General features: G+C 38.9%; 1 protein-coding gene across 2 annotated transcripts in view; it reads left to right on the forward strand.

The window, feature by feature from the left end:
- Positions 1-24,484, forward strand: part of PTPRO (protein tyrosine phosphatase receptor type O) — a 271,807-nt gene that overhangs the window by 139,731 nt on the left and 107,592 nt on the right. For both annotated transcript variants that reach the window (XM_023226147.2, XM_023226148.2), the window contains exon 2: positions 15,016-15,289. In XM_023226147.2, the coding sequence (XP_023081915.1) occupies positions 15,016-15,289 (274 nt within the window). The remainder of the gene's footprint in view (positions 1-15,015; positions 15,290-24,484) is intronic.

Consider the following 24,484-nt stretch of genomic DNA (forward strand, 5'->3'; position numbering starts at 1 on the left):
TGTGTGTGTGTGTGTGTATACGAATCAACACTGTAACCAGCCCACAACTAATCCATTCTTAAGTAACTCAGTGCTAAGGGATATGCCTTCTAAATTCCCCCCGATACCGCCCTAGTCCTAGTGGCCATAATTTCTCTCCTAGCCTAATGCAGTCACATCCACTGCTGCCTATACTCACCAACCAGTTAGCCATACTCTAACCAGAGGGACCTTCTTAATGCCCCTTGAGTTTTAAGACTGGCTTAAAGTCTCATTCCACTTTGATGGAAATCCAAATCCCTCTTGGAGTTTTTGTTAACTTGGTATAAACATTCGTTCTTATAAATTCTTCTTCCCTCAGGAGCCAGTTTCCACAAATACTGCTTCTGTGCTGTAACACCTCCAGATGAAACTCAGCCCCTTCTACAAGTTCCATGGATGATCCACTCATACAAAGCACTTGTGAGCATAGCCAACTTTAATGAACATTGGGACTCAGAGAGATGGAGAACTATTTGCTATTCATAATGTGAACTCCAATGGTGTGTTAGGTATTTCCCGTCTTGAATGTCCTCTGCCTTCCTCACCATCTGGATGTTTCCACTGGCAGATTGCCTCTTCTTCATTCCAGCATCATACCATCTTGGGGGCTCTTATCTTATACCCTTTCTTTATTCCAGATTTCTTTATTCTTTATTCAAATCCTTTGTGATTTGAATCCCAGTTTGGATGTCTGGTTTTTGTTTGTTTGCCTGGGTTCCTCAACTCACACCATTAGTATTTCCTTCTATCCCAAGTTGTTAGTTACCAAGTATTTTTCCAATCACCCCCAGTAGGAATTCTGGAGCCAGCAAGTAACATCATAAACTTTTTGCTTCTATTACATAATGTAAATCAGATCATCCCACTTCCCTGCCAAATAACCCGTAAGTGGCTTCCCATTGCCTTTAGCATAAAACCTCTAACTTTTTTAGAAGGGTCTACAAAGTTTCCCATGATGTCTCCTCTACTGGCCATTCTAATGTTGTTTTGGTTTCTCATCCACATTGTGCTTTCTCCAGCACCCAGGCCTTCATATTCACTGTCCTTACGTCCTGTTCCTTCTCCAACTCATCATCAGTCAACTCTTACCAGCCCATAGGTCTCTGCCTAACTAGCACTTACTCTAGGCTAGAGCCACCTGCTAGGAGCTCCTTGATCATCAGGTATTTCTTACCAATGCTTTCTCCACTTGCAGTCATCTAGTTATTTAAAATAATGTATTTCCTCTCTCTTCACAGACTCAAAACACTACTAGGACAGAAACCAGATTTCTTGTCTTAACTATCACGTTCTTAGCAAGAAGCATACAGCAGGCACTTAATTGTTAAAAACTATCTGAAGGTAAACGTTGAGTCAAGCATCTGTGTAAAGTATTGCCCTAAATCTCCCTTAACTTCTGGGCTTTAATTTATTCTGCATATATAGGGATCAGTCTTTCAGAAGACCCAGAAAACCTTAGTGAAGGTGGAGGGCTCAATAAACTATTTGCTTTAAAGCTCTGACAATTTTGTTGTTGCTGATATTAACAACTCAACAAGAAGGGGAGTTAAAGGGCAGTGCGTACAAAAGGTCACAAGTGTACTGCCTAAATATGCTGTGAGCTTCATAAGTAGGCTGCACTCTTGTTCGCTATCATCAGGATTTAATTAACTGGTGTCACAGCTGAATTGACATTTCATGCCTGTGGGGAAATTTGACGGAACTCATCCATTCCAAAATAAATGATTAGCACCACCGTCTTTCACATGATCTTTCAATAAGTGGGACAGCTACATTTTCACAACTTGCTGCGGAAAAACCATTTTCAAACTCGAAATACCAGTAAGCATGGAAAAGAAGGATGGGAAATAATAAAGTCAGGCAAAATGATATTTATGGGTGCTTCATTTTATGAAAATAAAACTTGTTTCAGAGGCAAAACGAACCTGTCAGGAACCCCTGTTTTTCATAACAAATTATGCCAGAAGAATGTGGCACAGTTTTGGAATTTGCCTGATCACTGAACTGTTGAGAACAAATGTATTTTTATGGGTTGCTGGGTTGTGGGCCGACCCCCTACCCAGTCAGTCACCAGCCAAGCACAGCTTCCAAGTCTTTAAACTTCTCAGCACAGTAGGCCCTAAAACTGTTCCCATGGTAACCTTCCATCAAACAGGTAAGCTGTAAAACAGGTGAGCTCAGGCTGTTATTTGCAGGCAAAACGAGAAAAAGAAATACTGGCTGCTCTTGTTCGTGATGCCACAAATAGAAGTAATACTGATTACTGAATAAATAGGCTGAAAGTCAGAATAGTTGTTGAACCAATTAGGAATCATGGCGTTAGTATCCTGACCAAAAAAAAAAAAAAAAAAATACAGCTTCTAAAATGTATACGTCTCAAAGAAAATCAATGAGAAAACAGATCACAAATTGTGTAGAAACATTAGTCATTGTTTTTGGAGGATCTCCTAAATATCCGGTCCTTGGATAGAAAATTTGTACATATGATTTCATTTGTCCCTAACCCCCCAAAAAACTGTCATAATAAGCTTTTAGTATTTCCATGATTTACCTTAAATAACTGAGGTTCAAAGAATAAAAATGAGAGACTCACTTAAGTGGGATTTGAACCCAGGTCTCTGTGTCTCCAAACTTTCTGTTTTTTTCATGATGCTACACTTTTTGAGCATTTATCAAGCATATTTTAAAAGAAGTCAATCACAGTTTGTGCTGAGGGAATTTGCCACCAATTAAGTACAGATGTGAAAGGCAGCATTTGGGAAATCATCTTGGCTCCAGGATCTGACAGTCTGGGGACTGTAGTATAATAGAGTCACAAAATCTGTAGTTATAAGAATTGCCTGGAGTGCTGTCTCCTCCACAATATAATAGGGTAGCCTTGAGAAATCCATTAAATTTCTTGAACCTCAGTTTCTTCTTCTGTGAATTGAGATAATAACTTAATGGAATGTTCTGACACTCAAGGGAGAAAATATATTTGAAAGTGCTTTCTAAAATATAAAATGTGATATATGACTATTAGTATTACCCTACATATCACATAAAATCTTGGCACATCTCTTTGGCACAACAGTTTCTTTTCACTTAAAACTGGCCAGTTGAATTCTTTTCTCAAGCGTGTTTTATTTAATCTCCAAAATTAAGAGTTGTGCAGAGCTTCCAGTCTGAGTTCATTTTAGAAGTCAGGAAATAATTGTTACATTATTATATATATTGAACTGTCATTATACACATGCACACACATATGGCAACTTGATAAGAAAATATCATTTGTATTTATTTTAAATTAATGCTTAACTGGTGACAGACTTTAGCTATCACCTACACTCTGGTTGGGCCAAGAAAATAGTGTATGATTTAGAAACTGAAGGACAAAAGATGAGTAATGGTCAAGGAAATGGCAGTGCAAGGAATTCAAGGGTTATAATCTGGCAGCCTACAGGCTGGGGCTGACCTGCCAATGTATTTTCTTTGGCCAGCAGGGGTTTATTTTGTTGTAATTGTGCTTTTTAATGATGCTCTTAAACAATGCATGTACCCTCCAGTTTGCTAACATTCCATCATTTGTATCCTCTTATACCTGGCTGCCTCTCACATGTATATTACCTGCCTGACAGTAATAGGGAGTTGGGAGTCCCTTTACCAAATAACAGGCAAAAGAGATGAGTCTTCTTCATTCTGAAACCATAAAGAATGTTGGGAGGCTGAGGTAGGCAGATTGCTTGAGCTTAGGAGTTTGAGACCAGCATGGGCAACATGGTGAAACCCCGTCTCTACAAAAAATACAAAAAAATAAGCAGACTTGGCAGTGCACGCCTGTGGTCCCAGCTACTTGGGAGGCTTACCGAGATCTACTTACTAAGATCCAGCCACTACATTCCAGCCTGCGTCTGACCATTTAACACAGGAAAGACTGAGCATGCACTGGGCTCAGGCACCAAATCCCCCAGGAGTAGAGAACTGGCATACTGTATCTGAAGAGATACATTTAGGATACATATTAAAAAGTCTAGTATTACATAGCCGGTTGTAAATATTCTAATTCAACAAGCATTTAAGAACCTGCCATATGAGCTTCAGGAAAGTTTCTGGCACACAATAAGTATGATATAAGTGGATGTTCTTTGTTATGTCATCATCATCATCCTTACTATCATCATTGCTATTATTATTGGTCAGACACAATTCTAGGAAGGGCAAAGGCTCCTAACTCCTGTTTTCCTCTTTACTCCCAAGTAGAGGGTATCCCCAGTGTTCTGCTCAGTTTCTGATGCATGCTTGTTGCCCAAAATATATCTGAAGAATGGCTGCATAAATAATGGAAGATTAGAGAGAGGCCGTCCCTGGCCTTTGAGATCAACAGTCAAAATCTGCTCTGACAATTTCTGAGAGCTGTGAATAATTCTAGCCAAGTGTCAGAAGGAACCTGGCAAGTGTAGCTCTGGGACTCTGATTTTCCTGAAGGAACTGAAAAGAAAGAATACCTGGGTGGAAAAGGTATCCTGGTAGCTGGACAGGAAGGATGTTTAGTGGATGCATTACGTAATGTCTGCAGAGAATCATGGCCATAAGTGCTATGTAAGCACCAAACATCATTAATATTACTATTTAAAAGAACTGAGCAGCCTATTCCTTCCTAGGTGGTAACCTGAGCACAGCAGGATTTTACTAAGTCTGATCATTTATTGGGTTGCCAGCTGGAGCACTGACCATGCTGTGGATGTACGTCACACAGTCTGATTTGGTGCAGCCAGCACTGGCTCTGACTCAGCATCTTACCTGTCTGACCTATTGCAACACCCTCTTTACGGTCTATTGGCCTTACATCAGCCCAGTCGGCCTGTTATTCTCCATACTCCTAATTATATAAGTCTTGCTAAACTGTAATCGAATCATATCACTTTTCTGCATTACAACAGTTCATGATTTCCTTTGGCCTAAAAAATGGCCAAACTCCTTAGCAAGGCACATCTTGGTCTTGGGCCACCAGCACTCTATTCTGAGCATCCTCCGTTGATCTAAACACTCTAGTGGTCTCTGGATGCTCTTCCCTCTTAACAAGTGACTTTTCTGACCTGCGTTCCCCTGGCAAACTCATGAGCATCTTTCAAACATTGCTTGCTCCCTGAAGCCTTCCCTCACACCCATCTGCAGAAGCAGAATTGAGGGCCTTCTTGTCTACATGTCTGTGGCACTGAACAGGCCAGGATATTTGGATGCAAATCTTGGAAGTCTAGATCAAACAAATTAAAGACTATGTTGGGATTTATTCACTCGTGTCACCAAACTGCACAGTGACTGGGTCTTTGGATGAGTGTGACCAGGGCCTCAGACCAAATCAGGGAGTCTACCACTAGCAACTATCTTCATGGGGCAGAAATGACAAACACTTCAGGTCTGCATTCATACATACTTAAGGCCAGAAAGGAACAAGAGCTCCTTCCCATGAATTCTAGTTATAAAACTTCAGAGGAACCACTCTGGATGGCCTGGCTTCATCCACATGAGCATCACAGGAAGGGGACCGGGTGCCATGATTCCCCTAGACTGCTTCAAGGTACCTGCTCAGACCCAGTGACGGGGTAGCATGATTAGCAACCCTTGTCAGGACCTCATTAGATTGAGAGTGGGAAAGAAGCAGTGTCCCATAAGAAGGTGCAAGCTCAGATAGAATTTCAGACAGGCAGAAGAGTAGGTGTCATCTGGACTGTTATTCAAATTCGATAACTAATAACACTTCAGATCCTAACTGTGTATTTGAGTTTTTGAGTTTGCCTCTCACTACAGAGTGAGCTCCTAGAGTGCAAGTACCCATCTGACTCATGTGCCTCTGCTCTCACCTAGCATGAGGCCTGGTGCCTGGTTGCCACTTAGCTCATGCCTGTGTGTTCTTGAATTAACAAATGGATAGCTCTCCAGTGCTCTGTGAACAAAACATCCAGTGAACGTAATTACAGAATTCTGTAATGTTTGGAAGTTAGTTAAACAAATGTTTATGGAACTGCTATAATTTAAAAGACATCGAGTGGCTGACACCTGTAATCCCACACTTTGAGAGGCTGAGGCGGGCAGATCACCTGAGGTCAGGAGTTCGAGACCAGCCTGGCCAACATGGTGAAACCCCATCTCTACTAAAAAAGTACAAAAATTAGCCAGGCATGGTGGTGGGCACCTGTAATCCAAGCTACTCAGGAGGCTGAGGCAGGAGAATTGCTTGAACCCGAGAGACAGAGGTTGCAGTGAGCCAACACGGTGCCACTACACTCCAGCCTGGGCGACAGAGTGAGACTCCATCTCAAAAAAAAAAAAAAGAAAGAAAGAAAAAAAAGACATTGAGTGACTCAAAACTAAAATATAACACAATAACCTTTGAAATACAACTAGTAGTTGTTGAGTTCATAGTGTTAGCATTTTTACAGAAGACATTTAATCCTCACAAAAATTCCATGAGTTTCAGGAATTAACCCTATTTTATAATTTAAGAAGATGAAATTAAGAGATCCTTGGACTTCCCCTAGTTCTTACAGGTAAAAGGCTACAGAGGCGGAATAGAAACCCAGGACTTCTGATCTCAAGTCTGTTGCCTTGCTCTTAAGCAAGTTATTTAACCTGTCTGGGTAAAATGGAGATAATAACACTTGTTTCTAAGGATTGCTGTGAGGAGTAAAAGAAAAAAACATATATAAACAAATTAGCACATAGCCTGGTCCAGATGAGAGGATTAAGAGACAATAGTGCTCTATATGTCAATGATGGCGGGCGATTTCCTTTGATTCTGACTGGTACATATCTCTGGCTAGTTTTGGTCCTTGTCCCACAGCCCAGGGACTCGTCCTGTGTTAGTCACCTCTTCAGGGCTACCCACTCTGTCTCCAGTAGCTTCTCTCCCCAAAGACTGCTTCTAGAACAGGTCACAGGCACCTGGGCTCCCCCTTCGTGCTGAAGCCAAGTGCCCAGCCCCCTTTTGCTGCCTCAGTTAGCTGGCCCCACTGGTTATGGAAAGATAAGTACCAAGAGGCATAAGGATATATGGATCCTAGACCTCGTCCTGACATCAATTAGCTGTATGACATTTGTACCGCTGTTCTCTCAAGCATACAATGAGAGCTGGACCAGAGAAATCACTATATTAAATTTGTTATGTTAATGAAATTTCAGCAAAAATATTTTTCCTGCAGAGTCAAGCAATACTATTATTTTGTCTCAAAAAAGTTTTACATTTTTTTTACAGTAACCAAGTAAATCAGCATCGGACTTTCCTACATTTATCAGATCAATTTCTATTACTTTTAACTGTTCCTTCCTGCTCTACTTCTCAGCAGGGATTACGTGCCTGCAGCGTACTCTCAAAATTTTCTCCTGAACATAGATTCCAGGAAAAGCTAAGGTAAAGATGACAGAGTAGAAAGCAAGAGCACAGATGACACTTCTTTTAGGCGCACTGCCTAGATCTCACTTGGCCTGCTGCCTTCCTCTCATTAGTTGCACCAACTGAATCTGATTAACCCACTCTGATTTATTTTTGGCAACCTGGGAGTGCATGGGCCAATGCTTATTTTCATGGCTGATACAATCATCCCCAAAGCTGTCGTTAGCATTTGGAAGATTAGTCCCTTTCTCTGGATGATTTTACTGCCTAGGAAGCATCATGACATACATTAGACATATATTTCTTAAACACTTTACAAAATTGAGTCTATTTACTCCTCTTCTTATTATCACAACCACCTTCTGTTATTGGCTGCTAAAACATAGAGAAAAAAGTATTGATAATTACATATTTGATGCTTATAAACTTATTGTTTTCTGAGTTAGTGAATCACCCGCTATAATCAATAAGAACTAAAAGCCAGATTTCAATGCTACTGGATACTCAGTGCCTGAGTTGTCTACATTTTGCTTAATAGACTTTCCCATTATGCACCAAACAGTACTATCTATGTGAAAAGTGAATAATAAGGAAATATGAGTAAACATTTTCTCCTAAAAATGCAACTTTCAGATATGAAGCACAATATCTATATGATTTCTATTTATATTTGTTGACAGTAAGATTTATTAGTAAGGATCATTATTTTTAGGTCTTTGAGATACAAAAATTCTGAGATTCCAAATAAATCCTAAAATATACTTAGTATAAAAAACATTACCATGAAAAATGAAACACTTTGGCAAATTTTCCAATAGGTTAAAAGTAAAAGGATTTTTTCATCAGCTCTCAGTTAATTTGAAAGCGTATTTATAATCAGGATTCCCCATTCACTAAGCATTTCATAAGTAAACAACCACTGACCACCACCAAACTTGCAGCTCCTGGAGGCAGGATTTTGGATCCCCAGTACTTAGCAGACTGTGATTCTTAGTAGGTTCTTAATTTGTATCGACTAAATGAGTATTTCAATTAGTAACTTCTATCATGGGTGTGATTACTCTTTCTTTACCTCATTCCCAAGTCTTCTCTATCCAATGAGGACATCCCAGCTGTTCCAGATACCCTCTTGTAAAGTCTGTCTATAGAAGATTCTAAGGAAAGCAAAAGGATAGAAGAGAAGAAAAGATAAAATTTGCAGAGAGAGAAGTTTAAAGAGAGAAAGGCACTATGATAGGGGGAAAATGAGAATTTTAAGAAGAATTGCTGGAGACCTCAGGTGCGCTAGTTAATTGGGGTCTAATTTGTTTGTTGTTGTTGTTGTGCCAGAATTTTAGAAGTATTTCAATGCTGATGAATTTTCCTTAAGAGGAAGGGAAGATGAGGAGGCAGAAGATGTTGAGGCCAACCTACATATTACTTGTGTTCCCTGCTTGATCCTGGCAATGTATTCACCGTGAGATAAGGGAGGGCTCTTTGTTTTGCTTAGGAAGGCTAGAGGGAGGGCTCTTTGCTTTCCTTAGGAAATACATTATATTCCCCACACTAAAGTAAGCTGATGATGCTAGAGGAAGAATTGGTGTGCCTAGTAAACCGAGGATCCAACTCCATCAGGTCAGCTGTAGCAGCAAGGGTATGGGGGCATTCAGGAGCAGCAGGAGTTAGCTTCAGAGCACAAGTGGGAACAAAGTGGCAGGAACAGGTGCACCCTTGGGCAAAGTAGCCCACTAGAACAGGAGCTGATGACTTCACTAGACTGTCAAGTGTCCCCGCTGCACTTTGGGCCTGTCCATCATAAGCACACGTTGTGCTGATAGCCTCCATGGCACCATCACAGGGATGGGAGGGCATCCCATCTACCTTTGAGGCCTGGAACCTCTGGGTGCATGGGTATCTCTTGCACACCTGTGACCCAGCACCACACTATACACTCATCAACAAATGTTCCTCACCCATGTGCATTGCTCAGGGCTTGCTCCTGGACTGCTGGCACCGCCCTGCTCCACCAAGCAGGGGACAACCCTGACCAAGCTGCTCTGTGCTTCTGATGTCCAAGAAAATTGTTCCCCACATTTTCAATTCATTGTTCACACCCACTATTGATTCGACACCCCCTTGGGACACTGACAGAGCAAAGTTGGAGGGTATGGGTACAACAGCACACTGCACATAGGGCCACAAACCATTAACAATGCAATACTTCTAGATTTTGTGCAGGAGGCTCGGATGTCTGTGATCCTCAGCTAATAAGTTTTACAAGAAAGTATAGTAAGGGAAAAGAGATCATGCATCTATGATAGCAACCTGGACCTTTCTAGTCCTATTAAGGGTACCGACAATTGCTTGAATTACTAATAGAAGTCTATTAATTTCAAATCTTAGTTGGCGAAATGCTATGGTTGAAAATGTCAACTGTCTTTAAAAAATTCTACAGGTGAATGATCCTGACTTAGTCAGGTCTTAATGTGCATTGGTGTTAATCCCGATTTACATTATACAGGTAATAATCTAAGATCCTTTTTTCTTTTTAAGCATTAGGAACCTTTGTGCATGTGTGTTTAATTTGGGTATGGGGAAGGGAGAAGAAACAGAGAATTTTGTTCACCCTATTGGCAGAAAAGGACCAACAGGCACAGGTCACAACCACAGGCAAAAGGAGGTTATAGTAGCCTATTATTAAATTTAATTCTTAAAAATACAAACCCTTCTCTCACGTTCACCCACTCCGAGGAGGAACAGAAGATTCCCAACCCCCCAACCCCTCTATTCTAGTGTTTCCATATGTAAAGCCTGAGATGGTGAGGGTAAGAATTAAAAAATTATTTATGAATTTTTTCCACCTTAACCTTCAGACACTCCCGTCCCCAGCCCCTTTTGCTTCTTCAGAAAGAGCCCCTGGGAATCAATATGAGTATAGAACAAGCCCTTCCTCTAGAGGGGCACTCAAATCCCGACATGGTATTGGAAGCTCTGGGGCTAACTGAGGAAGAGGGGGAGAATGGATAGCACCTCAACCTAGCAGGGCATGGGGTCTGCCCTTCATTACCATGTAGTCAGCCAGCTGGACAGACGGCAGCCTGTGCCTCAATTGCTACCGTCTAATAATGACTTTTTCCTTTTATGTGTTGTCCTCCCCAGTATTTCATAGACAGCCTCCCTCGCCTCCACTGGAGACACTAGGTTTCTTGATCTTTTCTTCAAAGAGAAGGGAGGGGAGAGGAGGTTGTAGGTGGGGCAAAGCCCATCTCGTCTCTTCATCTAAGTCAGAGCATTTGCTCTCCTAAAAGGAACCTAGAAGAGAAGTTCTCCAAGTTCTTGCTCAGATAGGAGCAGATTTCTTTCCCTCAGCAGAAGGACAAGACTGTAGCAGAATACACTGGTCTTGATGAGTGATGCCATCAGTACTGAGTAGCAGGGAGGGAGATTTCAGGAGGCAGGGAGGTAGGGCACATCTGGCGCTGGTCTCACCCTGATGCAGAAGCCTAGCCCTGCACTGTTCTCCTCTTTAGATGAGTATGACAATCACCACGGTCCTGTTCACTGTGTGGGAAGACCAGGCACCCATGAGGCAAGGGGTCTTCCCTCAGTCTTGGTGTGAAAGCAGCACATTACTTGAGCCCTAAATATTTTTAAATTCCTTTTGGTTGTGTGGCTGTATTCTTCAGGACATTGGCTAGGACTAAATGACTGAGGATGAAATCAAATATGTCTATATTGCAAAGATTCTCTTGATTTTTTTTATAAAAGGCCTTTGAATAACATAGAGCTATGTTGGGTTCTAGAATTACTATTTTTTTGTTTCTATTTCTCTGGTGAAATTTTCTACCCTTTCATTCATTATGAGCATACTTTTAGTTTATTAAGCATAGTTATAATATCTGATTTAAAGTACTTGGCTACATCCCAAACTTGAATTTTCTCTTGAAAATTTGTCACATTTTCTTGGATCTTTGTATATGGACTAATTTTGGACAATTTCTTGAATATTGTGAGTATTAAGTTATAAAGACTGTAATATTTATGTTTCATGATTAAACCAATATTTTTGTCTTAGCAAGAAATTCACTTGGTTGGATGAAAACTACACATGCTTTTTTGTGGGTGGCAGCTTGAACCTTAAGACCATTCTTTTAGCTTTGGCTGGGCTACCTGCAGCCTGACCACCCCATGAATGGCTCAGGAATCAGCCTGAGGTTTGGACAGACTTTAGGACCCCCTCGTTTTGGCTCACTGCTTTTCAGGATTACCTACTCACTTCCCATTACTGGTGGTTGCCAAGATTCTCTTATCTTTTGCCTCAGGCCAGAAAGACTGAGATTTTGTCAGAGTTTCAGCTATCTCACACTGTGCTGAGTGAAGCCTCTGCCCTCTAGCTATAAGCTGAGATAGAAGATGGATGGACGGACAGGTGGGTGGATGGATGGATGGACAGACACACAGACAGACATAGATAGATAGATAGATAGATAGATAGATAGATAGATAGATAGATATAGATAGATAGATAGATAGAAAAATAACTCATTCTGTGCCAATACCTTCTGCCAAGTGTCAACTTCCCTCCAAAATCTCTGCTTTGTTCATGATTCAGTCTTTAGTTGTTTATTTGGTAATTTGTCCAGAGTGTATGGTTATTATTTGCTGGAAGAACAGTCAGAGAGGAACTTTCATGGCCATAACTGAAGCAGAACTTGCAGAAGCATAATTCAAAAGAAAGAAAAGGGTAATGGAGAAGGGAAAGAGCTAGCATTTGTTAAGCTCCATGTATAGGCAACACATTAAATACTTTTTCTGTTCTTTTTTTGTTTGCTTATGTTTTATCCTTCTTGCCCAAACAGTGAAATGCTCTTATGAACCTTAGGCTAGCCTCACAATTCCACCTGGACCACTGACAATATAGCATGGCTCATATTTTGTGTTTGATCCCAGAAGTACATTGCTCAATGTTAGAAACATACCCATGTGTCTGGAGTAACTGCCTTGATACGTTCTCCTAGAATTTTTCTAGGATGCCGCAGCCTCACTCACATTTTTTTCAAGACATGTAATTTCACCAGCATAGCTGAAACCAAGAACTTCCCTAGTACCTAAGTGTCAAAACCACTTTCATTCATTATTGACTCCTTCACAAGATGTTTATTTTGTTTATTACATGACATAGTCCAATAAAGGAACATTTTAAAAGTTCATTCTCAATGCCTAGCTTATAATACAGAGATCTGCCTAGGATCACCCACATCAAAAGCATTTAGCATATACCAGGTACTGATCCTAGAGCTGGAGACGCAGCTGGAAATAACATGCAGTTCCTGACTTTAGAGGACTTATGGTCCAATATGATGAGATTATCAGGAACACAATTTAGTCTATTCAGTGTTAAGACAGAATTAAATTTGTTTATGCCAGACATTCTTTATAAGTACTAGGGCCTGTAAACACTGGATTTCTAAAAAATAAAAGAAGAAGAAAAAGTCGGTACATTTTTTGGTCTATAAAGCCTCTTGGAGAGTAGTGATGTATACTGTGTGCTTCATTTGGTTGCTGAAAATATGTGAGAAACGAAAATCAATAAGTTAAACTGTTGGTGGAAATGTAAATTAGTTCAGCCATTATGGAAAACAGTATGGAGGTTCCTCAAAAACCTAAAAATAGAACTACCATATGATCCAGCAATCCCACTACTGGGTATCTATCCAAAGGAAAGGAAGTCAGTATGTTGATGATTTCTCTGCACTCCCATGTCTATTGCAGCAGTCTTCACAGGAGACAAGATACAAAATCAACTGAAGTGTCCATCAGAGGGTGAATGGATAAGGAAAAGATTATGTGTGTGTATATATATGTGTATATATATATGGAATATCATTCAGCCTTAAAATAAAAAGGAAATTCTGTCATTTGCCACCACATGGATGAACCCAAAGGACATTACATCAAGTGAAATAACCCAAGCACTGGAAGATAAATACCATGTTTTTACTCACATGTGAATCCTAAAAAAAAAAAACTTGCAAGTTGCTCTAGCAGAAGTTGTTACTAGAGTCAAGGAAGGGAGAGAGAGGGGGACAGCCAAAGGCTGGTTAAGGGATACAAAAGTATACGTAGACAGGAAGAATAAGTTCTAATGATCTATAGTACTATAGGGGGACTATATTAACACTTTATCCTGTATTTTCAAATAGCTAGAAGAGCGGATCCCAACACAAAGAAATGATAAATATTTGATGTGGTTGATAAGCTAATTACCCTGATTTGCTCATTACACAATGTATATATGTATCAAAATATCACACGGTACCCCACAAAGATGTAAAATTGTTATGTATCAATTAAAAATAAGAATAATAAAACCAAAATCAATAAATTGAGTAATTTGTTAGAGGCAAATGCGCATATATCATTCATTCAATCAGCCATTCCTTCATTGATGTAACAGAAACTTACCAGTTATGTGTTATGTGACAGACTCGGTGTTAGGAAAGTAAGTTAGGAGAGGAAGACAAATTAACATGTGGAACAATAATTAGGCTGATTTTTTGTACTTGTGACCATGGGCAAGTGACTTTATCTTTCTAAGCCTCAGTTTCCTCAGCTACAAAGTGAGATTAAAAATAACGATACCTATATCAGGAGGTTATTTTCAATATTAAATGTGATATTTTTATACATAGAGCACCTGGCCTACTGGTTGGATCCCAGTAGATTCTTAATGAGTTTCAGCAATTTTTCCATCCTGCTACTATAGAAGAGAAATTTGAGGCCCATTGCAGTGAGTAACTTACTAACCCAGGGCACTACACACCTAGAGGATAAATTAAACACAAGCATGTGGTACAAAGTACATGAGTCTTGTTTGAGACCAGAAAGAAAGATTAATTCCACCTGTGGAGGCTGAGACAGAATCAGGGAGGAATATTTAACCAATTCCATGGATGACTTTCCAGATATATGTTTATTGTCCATAAACATATATCTGGAGACTTGGAGCAAAGTTTTTAAAAAGTCCATCAACTGCTGATCCCGTAGACACCTGCAGATCTTCCATCTGATCTTTGCCTCACTAATATAGCTTCCTTCATCTTTAAGAGATGATGCTGGTTTAATGACAAGGATCAACACCAGTTTCTCAATCCTGACTTTTTTATAATCTTCAGAACTAGCAGGTAAGAGGAAAAAGAGGAAATAACTGCCTTGATATGTTCTCCTAGCATCACCCCCTCTAAAGTAAAAAGAGTACTTCTTTAAACCATGTAACTTTGCCAGCACAGTTGAAACCAAGAACTTCCCTAGAACTTGATGGTCAAAATGACTTATTCATTATTTAATCCTCCACAAGATGTTTATTTTGTTTATTACATGACATTGTCCATAAACTGGAAGCAGCTTCAGTGGAAAAAAATCCTCAAAGTAAAACCCTGAGAAGATTATTAGTCCTAAGAAGGATAATCTCTTTCTGATTTTCCTTGTGTAGCTAAAATACCTATGTAACTCTATTTTAAGAAATAAGACTTATCACAAACATTAGTTTATGATATACAATAATATGTAAAAATTATCTTAGTATAACCTTATTGCCAATTATCTGAATATAACCTCCATCTCTTTTTTTCTCTTTCTTTCAACAGAACGCTACACCTTTCCATGTAACTGTCCAAGATGATAATAACATCGTTGTCTCATTAGAAACTTCAGACGTCATCAGTCCAGCATCTGTGTATGTTGTGAAGATAACTGGTGAATCCAAAAATTATTTCTTCGAATTTGAGGAATTCAACAGCACTTTGCCTCCTCCTGTTGTTTTTAAGGCCAGTTATCATGGCCTTTATTATATAATCACTCTGGTAGTGGTAAATGGAAATGTGGTGACCAAGCCATCCAGATCAATCACTGTGTTAACAAGTAAGCATCATGTGTAATATTGTCCCGTTTCTTCTTATTGCTTCCCTGTTTCTTCTCATGTGGCTTGAATTGAGAGAAGCCACCCAGAATGGCAAAATCACTTGCCTTGACGCCAAGTGACACAGATTCAATGTTATGAGCTATATTAGCAATATAGCTTCTTGCTGGAGTTTGATGTTTACTCTTTACCTTGTGATAACAAAAATATTTTTAAACCAAAAAAGTAATCCTCAACGAAGGAGTATATTTTGAGACTGAATGGCAATTTCAAATTCATGATTGAACTGTGTAATATTCTGCTGTATTACTTAATAATGTCATCATAACTTGTCTATTTTTTCCATAGCATGTACTCTCATATTTAGCAATTCAGTTTGGGGACAATGAACTGATACTCCTATTTAGCCTGCTCAAATTCAGGTATAGGTCTTTGGCTGAGAGAGAGAAAAAGATATATTTATTTATCACTTGTTATTCCCTACCTCATCTTCAAAATAGCTTTGCCTTCTACTTCTTAAGAAAAAATGCCAAGCAAAAAAATTACCGGCATTTTAACTTTCATGAGTCCATGTCATAAAGAGTTAAGGCTGACATTGGGAAATTTTTAGGAATAGTTTTAACTCCGTGTGATTTTTTTCACTTTACTCACTGACTTTAATATCTCATCTCAAATTAAGATGTGACTCTACTGTCTATGCTGACATGTGGAAGGAAAACTGGTATCTGTAAGACAGCAGAGTTTATCACTAGCACAATACAATGGCTCAGCAAAGTCCCTTTTGCTTATGTTCTTCAGTGCAAGTTTTGCAACAGCTGCAATTTGTTAAATGCCATCTACCCGTGATTGTTCTGGTGATAACTAAGGGAAAAGACAGTGATATTGTCTGTTGGGATAAAAGGAAACAGAAACTACAAGAAGCAAAAACTCAGAACCAAGCTAGAGGACATATTTTTAACACGTCTGTCAAAAATTAATTAAAGTCTCTATTGGCAGAGTCCCAAGATCAGTAGTGAGTCCTAAAAATTAGGAATGGTGTAGACCCAAGACCTTCAAAGTTTATAGACATAATGAACACATCTATTAGCTGAATTAAAGGGAGAACTTACGTGGTAAAATACTGTCTTAAACAAGCTCTAGAAAAAGATGAATTGCAAGTCAGATTTAGGCAGCAGATATAGACACATAATGCCTATAATACAAACTCCTTGAAATCAAAAGCTGTCTTACTTATCTCCATAATTTCATAAACACCTAGCCCAAGGCTTATGCTTGCTTAATAGATAATACATAAATATTAGTTCAATTTAGTTGAGCAAGTAATAGGAGAGATACACAGGAAAAAAATAAGGCACAAAGAAAAATAGATTTAGGACTGTAATGACGGTTGCTGATCCAATATTTCTGAGCATGCACTCAGCCATTCCTCATCGGTTGCAGCTGAATGATTCAGCCCTTTAGCTAAGCCTCCATGAAGAAATTTGATAGGTAAGTAAATGCTAAAAGACTTCTAGAATATCACTTAGCATTTATGATGAGTTCCATTCAAAATATATTCTATTTTCCTTTGTGATATTTTTCTTTGACCTGTAGGGCTTACAAGTGTGTTGAATATCCAAACATTTGGAAATTTTGCAGACATCTTTTTTTTATTGACTTCTAGAGGAAGTGCTGTTGTGATCACAGAACATATTTTATACGATTCATTTACTTGAAAATTGTTGAGGTTTTATGGGCCCAAATATGGTCTTTCTTGCTATGTATTCTGTGAGCACTTCCTGGGTGAAGTTTCAATAAGTAGCAACCAGGTCACGTTGTTTGTTCAAGTCTTCTATATCCTTACTGATTTTCTGTTTATTTTTTCTAATAATGACTGATAGAGGAATCTGAAAGTCTCCACCTGTAACTGTAAATTTGTCTATTTATCCTTTCACTTATTTTGGTTTATGCTTTACATATTTTGAAGCTCTGTTGTTGTTATGTGCAAAAGCTTTTAAGATTGCTGTGTCTTCTTGATAAACTGATCCTTTTGACTATATGTAATGTCCCTCTATATTCCAAAGCAATATGCCTTGTGTTAATTTCCCTTTTGTCTGATATTAAAGTAGCCATTTAGTTTTCTTTTTTAGGTGTTTGTGTGGCATACTTAATCCATCCTTTTGCTTTCAGCCTACTTCTGTCTTTACATGTAAAACGGTTTCCTGTAGACAGCACAGAGTTGAGTCTTGCTTTTTTTTCCAATCTAAAAATCTCTGTCTTTTAACTGGAGTACTTAGGACAGCACTATCCAATAAAAAGAGAATGTTAACCTCATATGTAATAGTAGATTTTCTGGTACACATATTAAAATGCTTTTTAAAAAGGTGAAATCAATTTTAATAACATGGTTTACTTAATCCATTACATTCAAAATATTATTTCAACATATAATCAACGTACAAATTTACCCTTTTTTTTACTTTCAAACAGAAATTAAATTTAAATAAAAGTAAAGCTGCACTAGCCTAATTTTAATTGCTCAATAGCCATATGAAGCTAGTTACTACCAATTTAAATGTGTAGGTTTAGACAATATACATGTAATTATTAATATTTATTATTATAATATAATACAATTATTTCTATGGTTGAATTTGAATTTACCATATTGCTAGGCTGTTAGGTAGAATGAGCAGTGAGTCAATCTAGTCAATAGTTGAGCTGGGTTTGAGGTATTAGATACCTTCCATTCATCACAGATTTCCAGTTCTTCCCACGGTAGGCTGCCAGGAGTGGTAGAGGGTGTTTCTCAGTGTTTCAGTTCCATCCTCAGTATGCAGCAAGCCCTGAACACCGGCACCACAGAAGAGCTCCTCCAGCAATAGACTGCTCTTGTTTTTCTCTCATCACCAACTTTTTGGCGGGGACAGAAGATGTTCTTGGTTCTCATGGTCCAGCCTCAGGTTTAGGCAGACCCTGTGACGTTCGATGGGACATTCTTGACATTTTTACCCCTCAAATTACACTGACACTGAAATTCGACATTAAATCTGTGGGTCAGAGAGTTTCCTGCCTCTTCTCCAGTGGTAACAGAACCACTGATACTCTACTTTGTATCAATGTAGGACTCTGGGCCCAAAAGAGTTTCTGCTCCTCTCCCAGGATCAGGCGTCTTTTGTTTCTATTCACCCTTCAAAAGAAGGGATCTTTTCCTGAGAACTGGAAGGGAAAGATTTTTATGCCCCTCCACAATACATTAAGGTTTGTATTCAGGAAAGGTCCAGAGAAGTAAGTTTTCTTGTTGGCCTCTTAGTGGTTTCAATTATCATCTGCACGCCTGTCGCCTCCCACACCCATCCCCAACCCCCAGGAGGCTCTCTCCACTCCCCTATATTCATGAGACTGCCTCTGGTAGTCCTCATGAGCATGGGGTAGAGGCCCAAGGGGAAAGCGAGAGAGAGACAGTAGACTCTATTTGTGTCTGCGTCTCCCAGTTAGTCTAGACTAGTGGTGACCCAGAACTGCGGGATGATGGAAATGTTCTATATCCATATTGTCCAACATAGTAGCCACTAATTTTTAATTTTAATTAGTTTTAGTTCATTTAAAATTTTATTTAAATAGCTCCATGTAGCTAATAACTACCACATTGGACAGAGCAATTCTATGCATCCATTTAGACCATACTTAGTCTTTATGAAACCGTTAAAATTGGAGCTGCTTTCTTCTTACCTGCTTCAATGTTGTATCCTCTTCCTGCTGTGCTTTGCCAAAAGGTGAAATAGTGTGTCGCCTCTCTCCAGAGGGGTTGTTCACGCCTTAGAATTCATATTACTTGGTTGACTTGCTACCTTGCCTCTCCTGTAACCTCAAGAATAGTTATGATTTCGTGGATTACATGGCTTTTGCTTTTTGAGGTGGAGAAGAAGTGATATTGTCCTGGGGCTTTCTACATGTTAAGGGGAAGAGGAAACACGTATTGATTTCCAAAGAGTAAAATTAATTCATGATGGCCTATCAAATATTGTCTTGTACCCCATTGTTAAAGGCTCAATTACATTATCCCAAATTTAAGGAGCAATAATAAGTTTGGAATATAAGAAGTGGGGATTAGTGCACAAATATTTCTGTGACATTAGGTATGAGCTGGCATTTAGTGACATTTGGGTTTCAGCTTCCACCTTCATAAAAGAGGGAATTAAAGTACATGATGACTAAGATAACTTTTGAGCTCTGAAACTAACATTGTCTGTCAGTTAATGATGTGTTTTTGCCATCTTTATTTTTCTAACTGAAAGCTTTTTAAACAAGTTTGGAAAACATTTGTAGTATCTGCTCACAGAGTTGATAATATTTCTCTTGAGAATAAAAGAGTACCTTTGTAGCAGTCATTTATTGTGTGTTAGATGCTTGTCTTGATGAAATAAGTAATGACAAAGCAATTGGCCCCAGGGCAGTCCTTTGATATTTCGCTATAGTTGTTCTGAGTCTGTCACTCTTAGAGAAAGCTGAAAAACATGTCAAAGAATAAATTTGGCATAGCAGTCATTTGGCCAGTTCAAAAGAATTTCACAACCCTTCGGCTGTGACATCTCATTAATATTTAATTGATTGAGAACCTTCAGTATATTGCATGCACTTCAGAGGGAAGGGGTAGTTTTTCAGCAGGTAAAAGGATACCTGGAATCAGTTGCTTGGAAATTGAGGAAATATCACATACACACAGCTGTGTCACGTGTCAGTGAAGTTCTACAGATAGTGGCTGTACTCATTAAAGAATACACAAGGAGACACTCTACAAATATGATATTCTATACAGACCTATTCTAAATAAAAATAATTCATGAGTTTTTATTTTAGTTATCAGGTACATTCTCTGTGCCATGTCCTAGGTACTAAAGAAATAAAGATAGATAAAAACACTCATAATCAAAGATGTTATACTATAGTGGAAGAGACGAATAAAAACCATTACAAATAATATGATAACTGCTATTGTAACCAGAAAGGGGTCCCAATCCAGACCCCCAAGATAGGATTTTTGGATCTCAGGCAAGAAAGAATTCAGGGCAAGTGCACAGTTCAAAGCAAAAGCAAGTTCATTAAGAAAGTAAAGGAATGAAAGAATGGCTACTTCATAGGCAGAGCAGTCCCAAGGACTGCTGGTTGCCTATTTTTATGGTTATTTCTTGATCACATGCTAAACAAAGGGGTGGATTATTCATGAGTTTTCCCAAAAGGGTGGACAATTCCCAGAACTGAGGGTTCCTGCCCCTTTTAGACCATATAGAGTAACTTCCTGACATCGCCATGGCATTTGTAAACTGTCATGGCACTGGTGGGTGTCTCTTAGCATGTTAATGTATTATAATTAGCGAACAATGAGCCAGTGAGGACAACCAGAGGTCACTCTCATCGCCATCTCGGTTTTGGTGGGGTTTGGCCAGCTTCTTTACTGCAACCTGTTTTATCACCACGGTCCACCCCAGTAGGTCTCAGCCTTAATTTACCCAGTCCCTATTCAAGATGGGGTTCCCGTGGTGCAAATGCCTCTGACACTGAAAGAATTATGTGAAAGAGATTGCCTTGCCTTCCTAGGGAGCACTGGGAAGGCAGCACAGAAGACACAATCATTAAAAAATGAAGGAAAATTTCCCAAAAGAATAAAGAATAGAAAGTGTTACAGAGTCAAATGGAACCATATATGCAAATAATGGAGGCATACATAGCATGGCACACTTGGTAACTGCAAGAAGTTAAGATGGCAAATGTTAGCTGTTCCAGAAAATAACAAGAAAAGTGGCTAGAAATGTTGAAGAACTTTAAGTACCTTGCAAAGGAATTTAGACTTTAACCTATAAGTGATGAGGGAGAACTGACATAACAGGATTTGAATGGGGAAAGTGCTCTTGTAGCAGAGCTGCAAGCCAAGAGATCCTGAATCCTGCATTGGAATTGAAAAATTATCAAGCGAGTAAAGCAAGTATTTGGGGTAGTCGTTCAACCATATGTATAGCCTTGGGCAGATGATTACTTTCTCTAAATCTTAGTTTTCAAATCTATAATTCATCCTAGGGGTTAGCAAACTTTTTCTATGAAGTCTTAGATAATAAGTGTGTTATGCTTTAAGGGCCATACAGTCTATATTGCAACTACACAACTCTGCTGTTGCAAACAACAGCAGCCACACACGATACATAAACAAATGATCATGACTATGTTATAACTAAACTTTATTTAGAGACATCAACATTTGATTTTTTATATAATTTTCATATGCCATGAGATACTATTCTTCTTTTGTTTAGGTCCAACATCTAAAAATGTAAAAGCCTTTCTTAGCTTAAAAGTTAAACAAAGGCCGGGCGTGGTGGTTCACGCCTGTAATCCCGGCACTTTGGGAGGCCGAGACGGGCGGATCACGAGGTCAGGAGATCGAGACCATCCTGGCAAACACGGTGAAACCCCGTCTCTACTAAAAAAATACAAAAAACTAGCCGGGCGAGGTGGCGGGGGCCTGTAGTCCCATCTACTCAGGAGGCTGAGGCAGGAGAATGGTGTAAACCCGGGAGACGGAGCTTGCAGGGAGCTGAGATCAGGCCACTGCACTCCAGCCTGGGCGACAGAGCGAGACTCTGTCTCAAAAAAAAAAAAAAAAAGTCAAACAAAAACAGGTGGCAGAACAGATTTGGCCTTGTGGACTGTAGTTTGCTCACTTGATCTGGCATATCATTATAATATGTAATATTGGGATAATTAGAGTACCTATTTGGTGGGGGGCATTATAAAATAATACAAAGTAAGCTCCTTAACAAAGCATGCAGTACAGCATCAATCAATAGAATATGTATCAATGGCACTAAACAGAAAGTTACTCGAGGTGTCAGAAGTGAAGGAGATTGAGACAGATTAAGCAGGGAAATATCAGTGAGATGGAGGTGACTGGTTTAGGACAAAGATTCTGACTAAAGTGAGAATATCAAGTAGCCTACAGACATTGAAATTTTGAGCAGAAATGAATAAGAAAAGTAAGGGGAGAATGGAGGCAGGGAAAATAATTTAGAAAGTTGTTGAAATGCTTGAGGAAAGAAATGATGAGGACTTGAACTAAGCTATTGGGTGTGATGGTCACCACCTAGCTTGGACCATGGGCAGCTGCTGCTGCCAGACCTACCTCACTGGTATGCTTCGATGTAGCTGAGGTGCCAGGTCAGGTCTCAAATCATCATCTAAACACCAGACAGTAGCTCTGGCCTCAGTCCAGTCCCTTTTCCCTGTGCCTGCCATCAGAAGTGAGGATCTAATCCCAGGTCCTCTCTCTCAAGAGAACTTGGCCGGAAGAGACACATTCTTCAGTTGGTCACATCAGAGGTTACTGAACATGAACACAATTGCTTCTTTAGTTTTCATTCTTTAGTCCGGCTAAACAGAGCAATCTCAGAAAGGAGCAATTCTTAGCAGTTAGCATTTAATAAGTAATACAGAGCTACTTTTGTTTTCTTTAAACAGTATGTGCTCCACATTTGCTTTTATTTCTTTGTCTCTTCTCTGAGATAGTCACATCCAGAACTTTCAAAACTTTCCTATTCATGATTCAGAGATAATTCAGGGGCATAAAATATTGTTCAATTTGAACATGAGTTTTCATTATATGAGACACCTAATGAGGGAAAAAATAATCATACTAAATGTCATTTTTTATTAAAGAGAAAACTAGGAACTTAGGCTAGGATTTCTTGTCAAAATAATGCAATCCATTCTTCTTGTCATCCACTTTTTGCTCCTACCACAAAGCAAAAAGAAAAGCAGAAGCACATTTCCAGACCCAAAACCACAATAGTTCTCTAAGAACCAGAAACAAAATAAAAACTCAAAGTGGGGAAATGGGCTGAAGTAATGGGCCCTCTGTGCTCTGGGTCTGGAAAAGACACTATTGAGTCTGGACCCCAGTATAGTCAGAAGGACTGAAATGCTCCATGCTAGACAGATATGCTCCATGCTAGACAGGGCACAGAGCCAGGCTCTCTGCTTATAGCAAAGATTCTTCCTGTTTGACAAACAAAAAAAATACATCTATAAAGACCTGAGGATGCAGGGGACACATATGCATCTTACTACCAAGGTCCAAGGCTAGTTACTGTCTCACTCAGTGAATGAATCCATAGTGATAACCACTATATCATCCACAATATTAAGAATGGCAAAATAACGTCATATGTCTTGTTGTAGACCGGGTGCTTTGGTGGGCTGACAGGATGCAATGGCTTAATTGTTTTAAAAGGAAGGCATAATAAGAGAGAAATGGGGAGATGAAAAAGCATCAAATGAGCCCAGAGACTGTGTCTCAAAACACATGAAAAACTTATGCTAAAAAAGATAGATATCAAAACAACTATAACAGTTCAGATTGTATTTTAAATAGCAATTTAACAAAAATTTAATTATGTTTATAATGTTCAAGGACATAAATGTAAGAACCGCCTCCAGTTTTTGAAACCAGGGAATTAGTGAAAAAAAAATTGGTAAAAACAGTGCAGTGCTGTGCCTACAGTTCCACCTACTCAGGAGGTTGAGGCAGGAGAATCCCTTGATTCCAGCAGTTCAAATCAAGGCTGGACAACATGATGAGACCCTATCTCAAAAATAATTTGCAGAAATAAAATAAAAACACATAGAATAAACATGAATAAAGTAAAAATTTTATAAATGAAAACATAATCATTTAAATTAATTTAAAATATAATTCATCAAACAAGGTAAAATTAATTTGATTAATTTAAAGTTTACTAATTGAAAAGCTTCAGTAGATAGGACAAATTCTATACTGATAACAGTTACAAAGAGCTAGTAAATTGGAGGATAATACCATGCAATTTGCCCAATAATATAGCACAGTGAGGCAATTCACAGGCATGGAAATGGGAAAGGCTCTAGCTAAGAAGGCTTAAGGATTCATGAAAAAGAAGGAGGGAATGGTGGGCACAATATTTGGAGAGATTATATGAGAATTTCCAAGACTTGAAGAATGACATGAATTCACAGACTGACAGAGCATTCCAACTAAGTACCTAACAGAGTAATTCAAAACTAAAACCATGCCTAAATACATAATGCTATATTATTGCTATTATGTATCATCAGATTATTAAGGCTAAATGAAAATAAATAAATAAGCTTGAAAGGTACAAGAGGAAAAAAGCAAAGTATCTGCAAAGGAA

The sequence above is a fragment of the Piliocolobus tephrosceles genome, chromosome 10 (assembly GCF_002776525.5).
Source record: "Piliocolobus tephrosceles isolate RC106 chromosome 10, ASM277652v3, whole genome shotgun sequence".
Classification (NCBI taxonomy): domain Eukaryota; kingdom Metazoa; phylum Chordata; class Mammalia; order Primates; family Cercopithecidae; genus Piliocolobus; species Piliocolobus tephrosceles.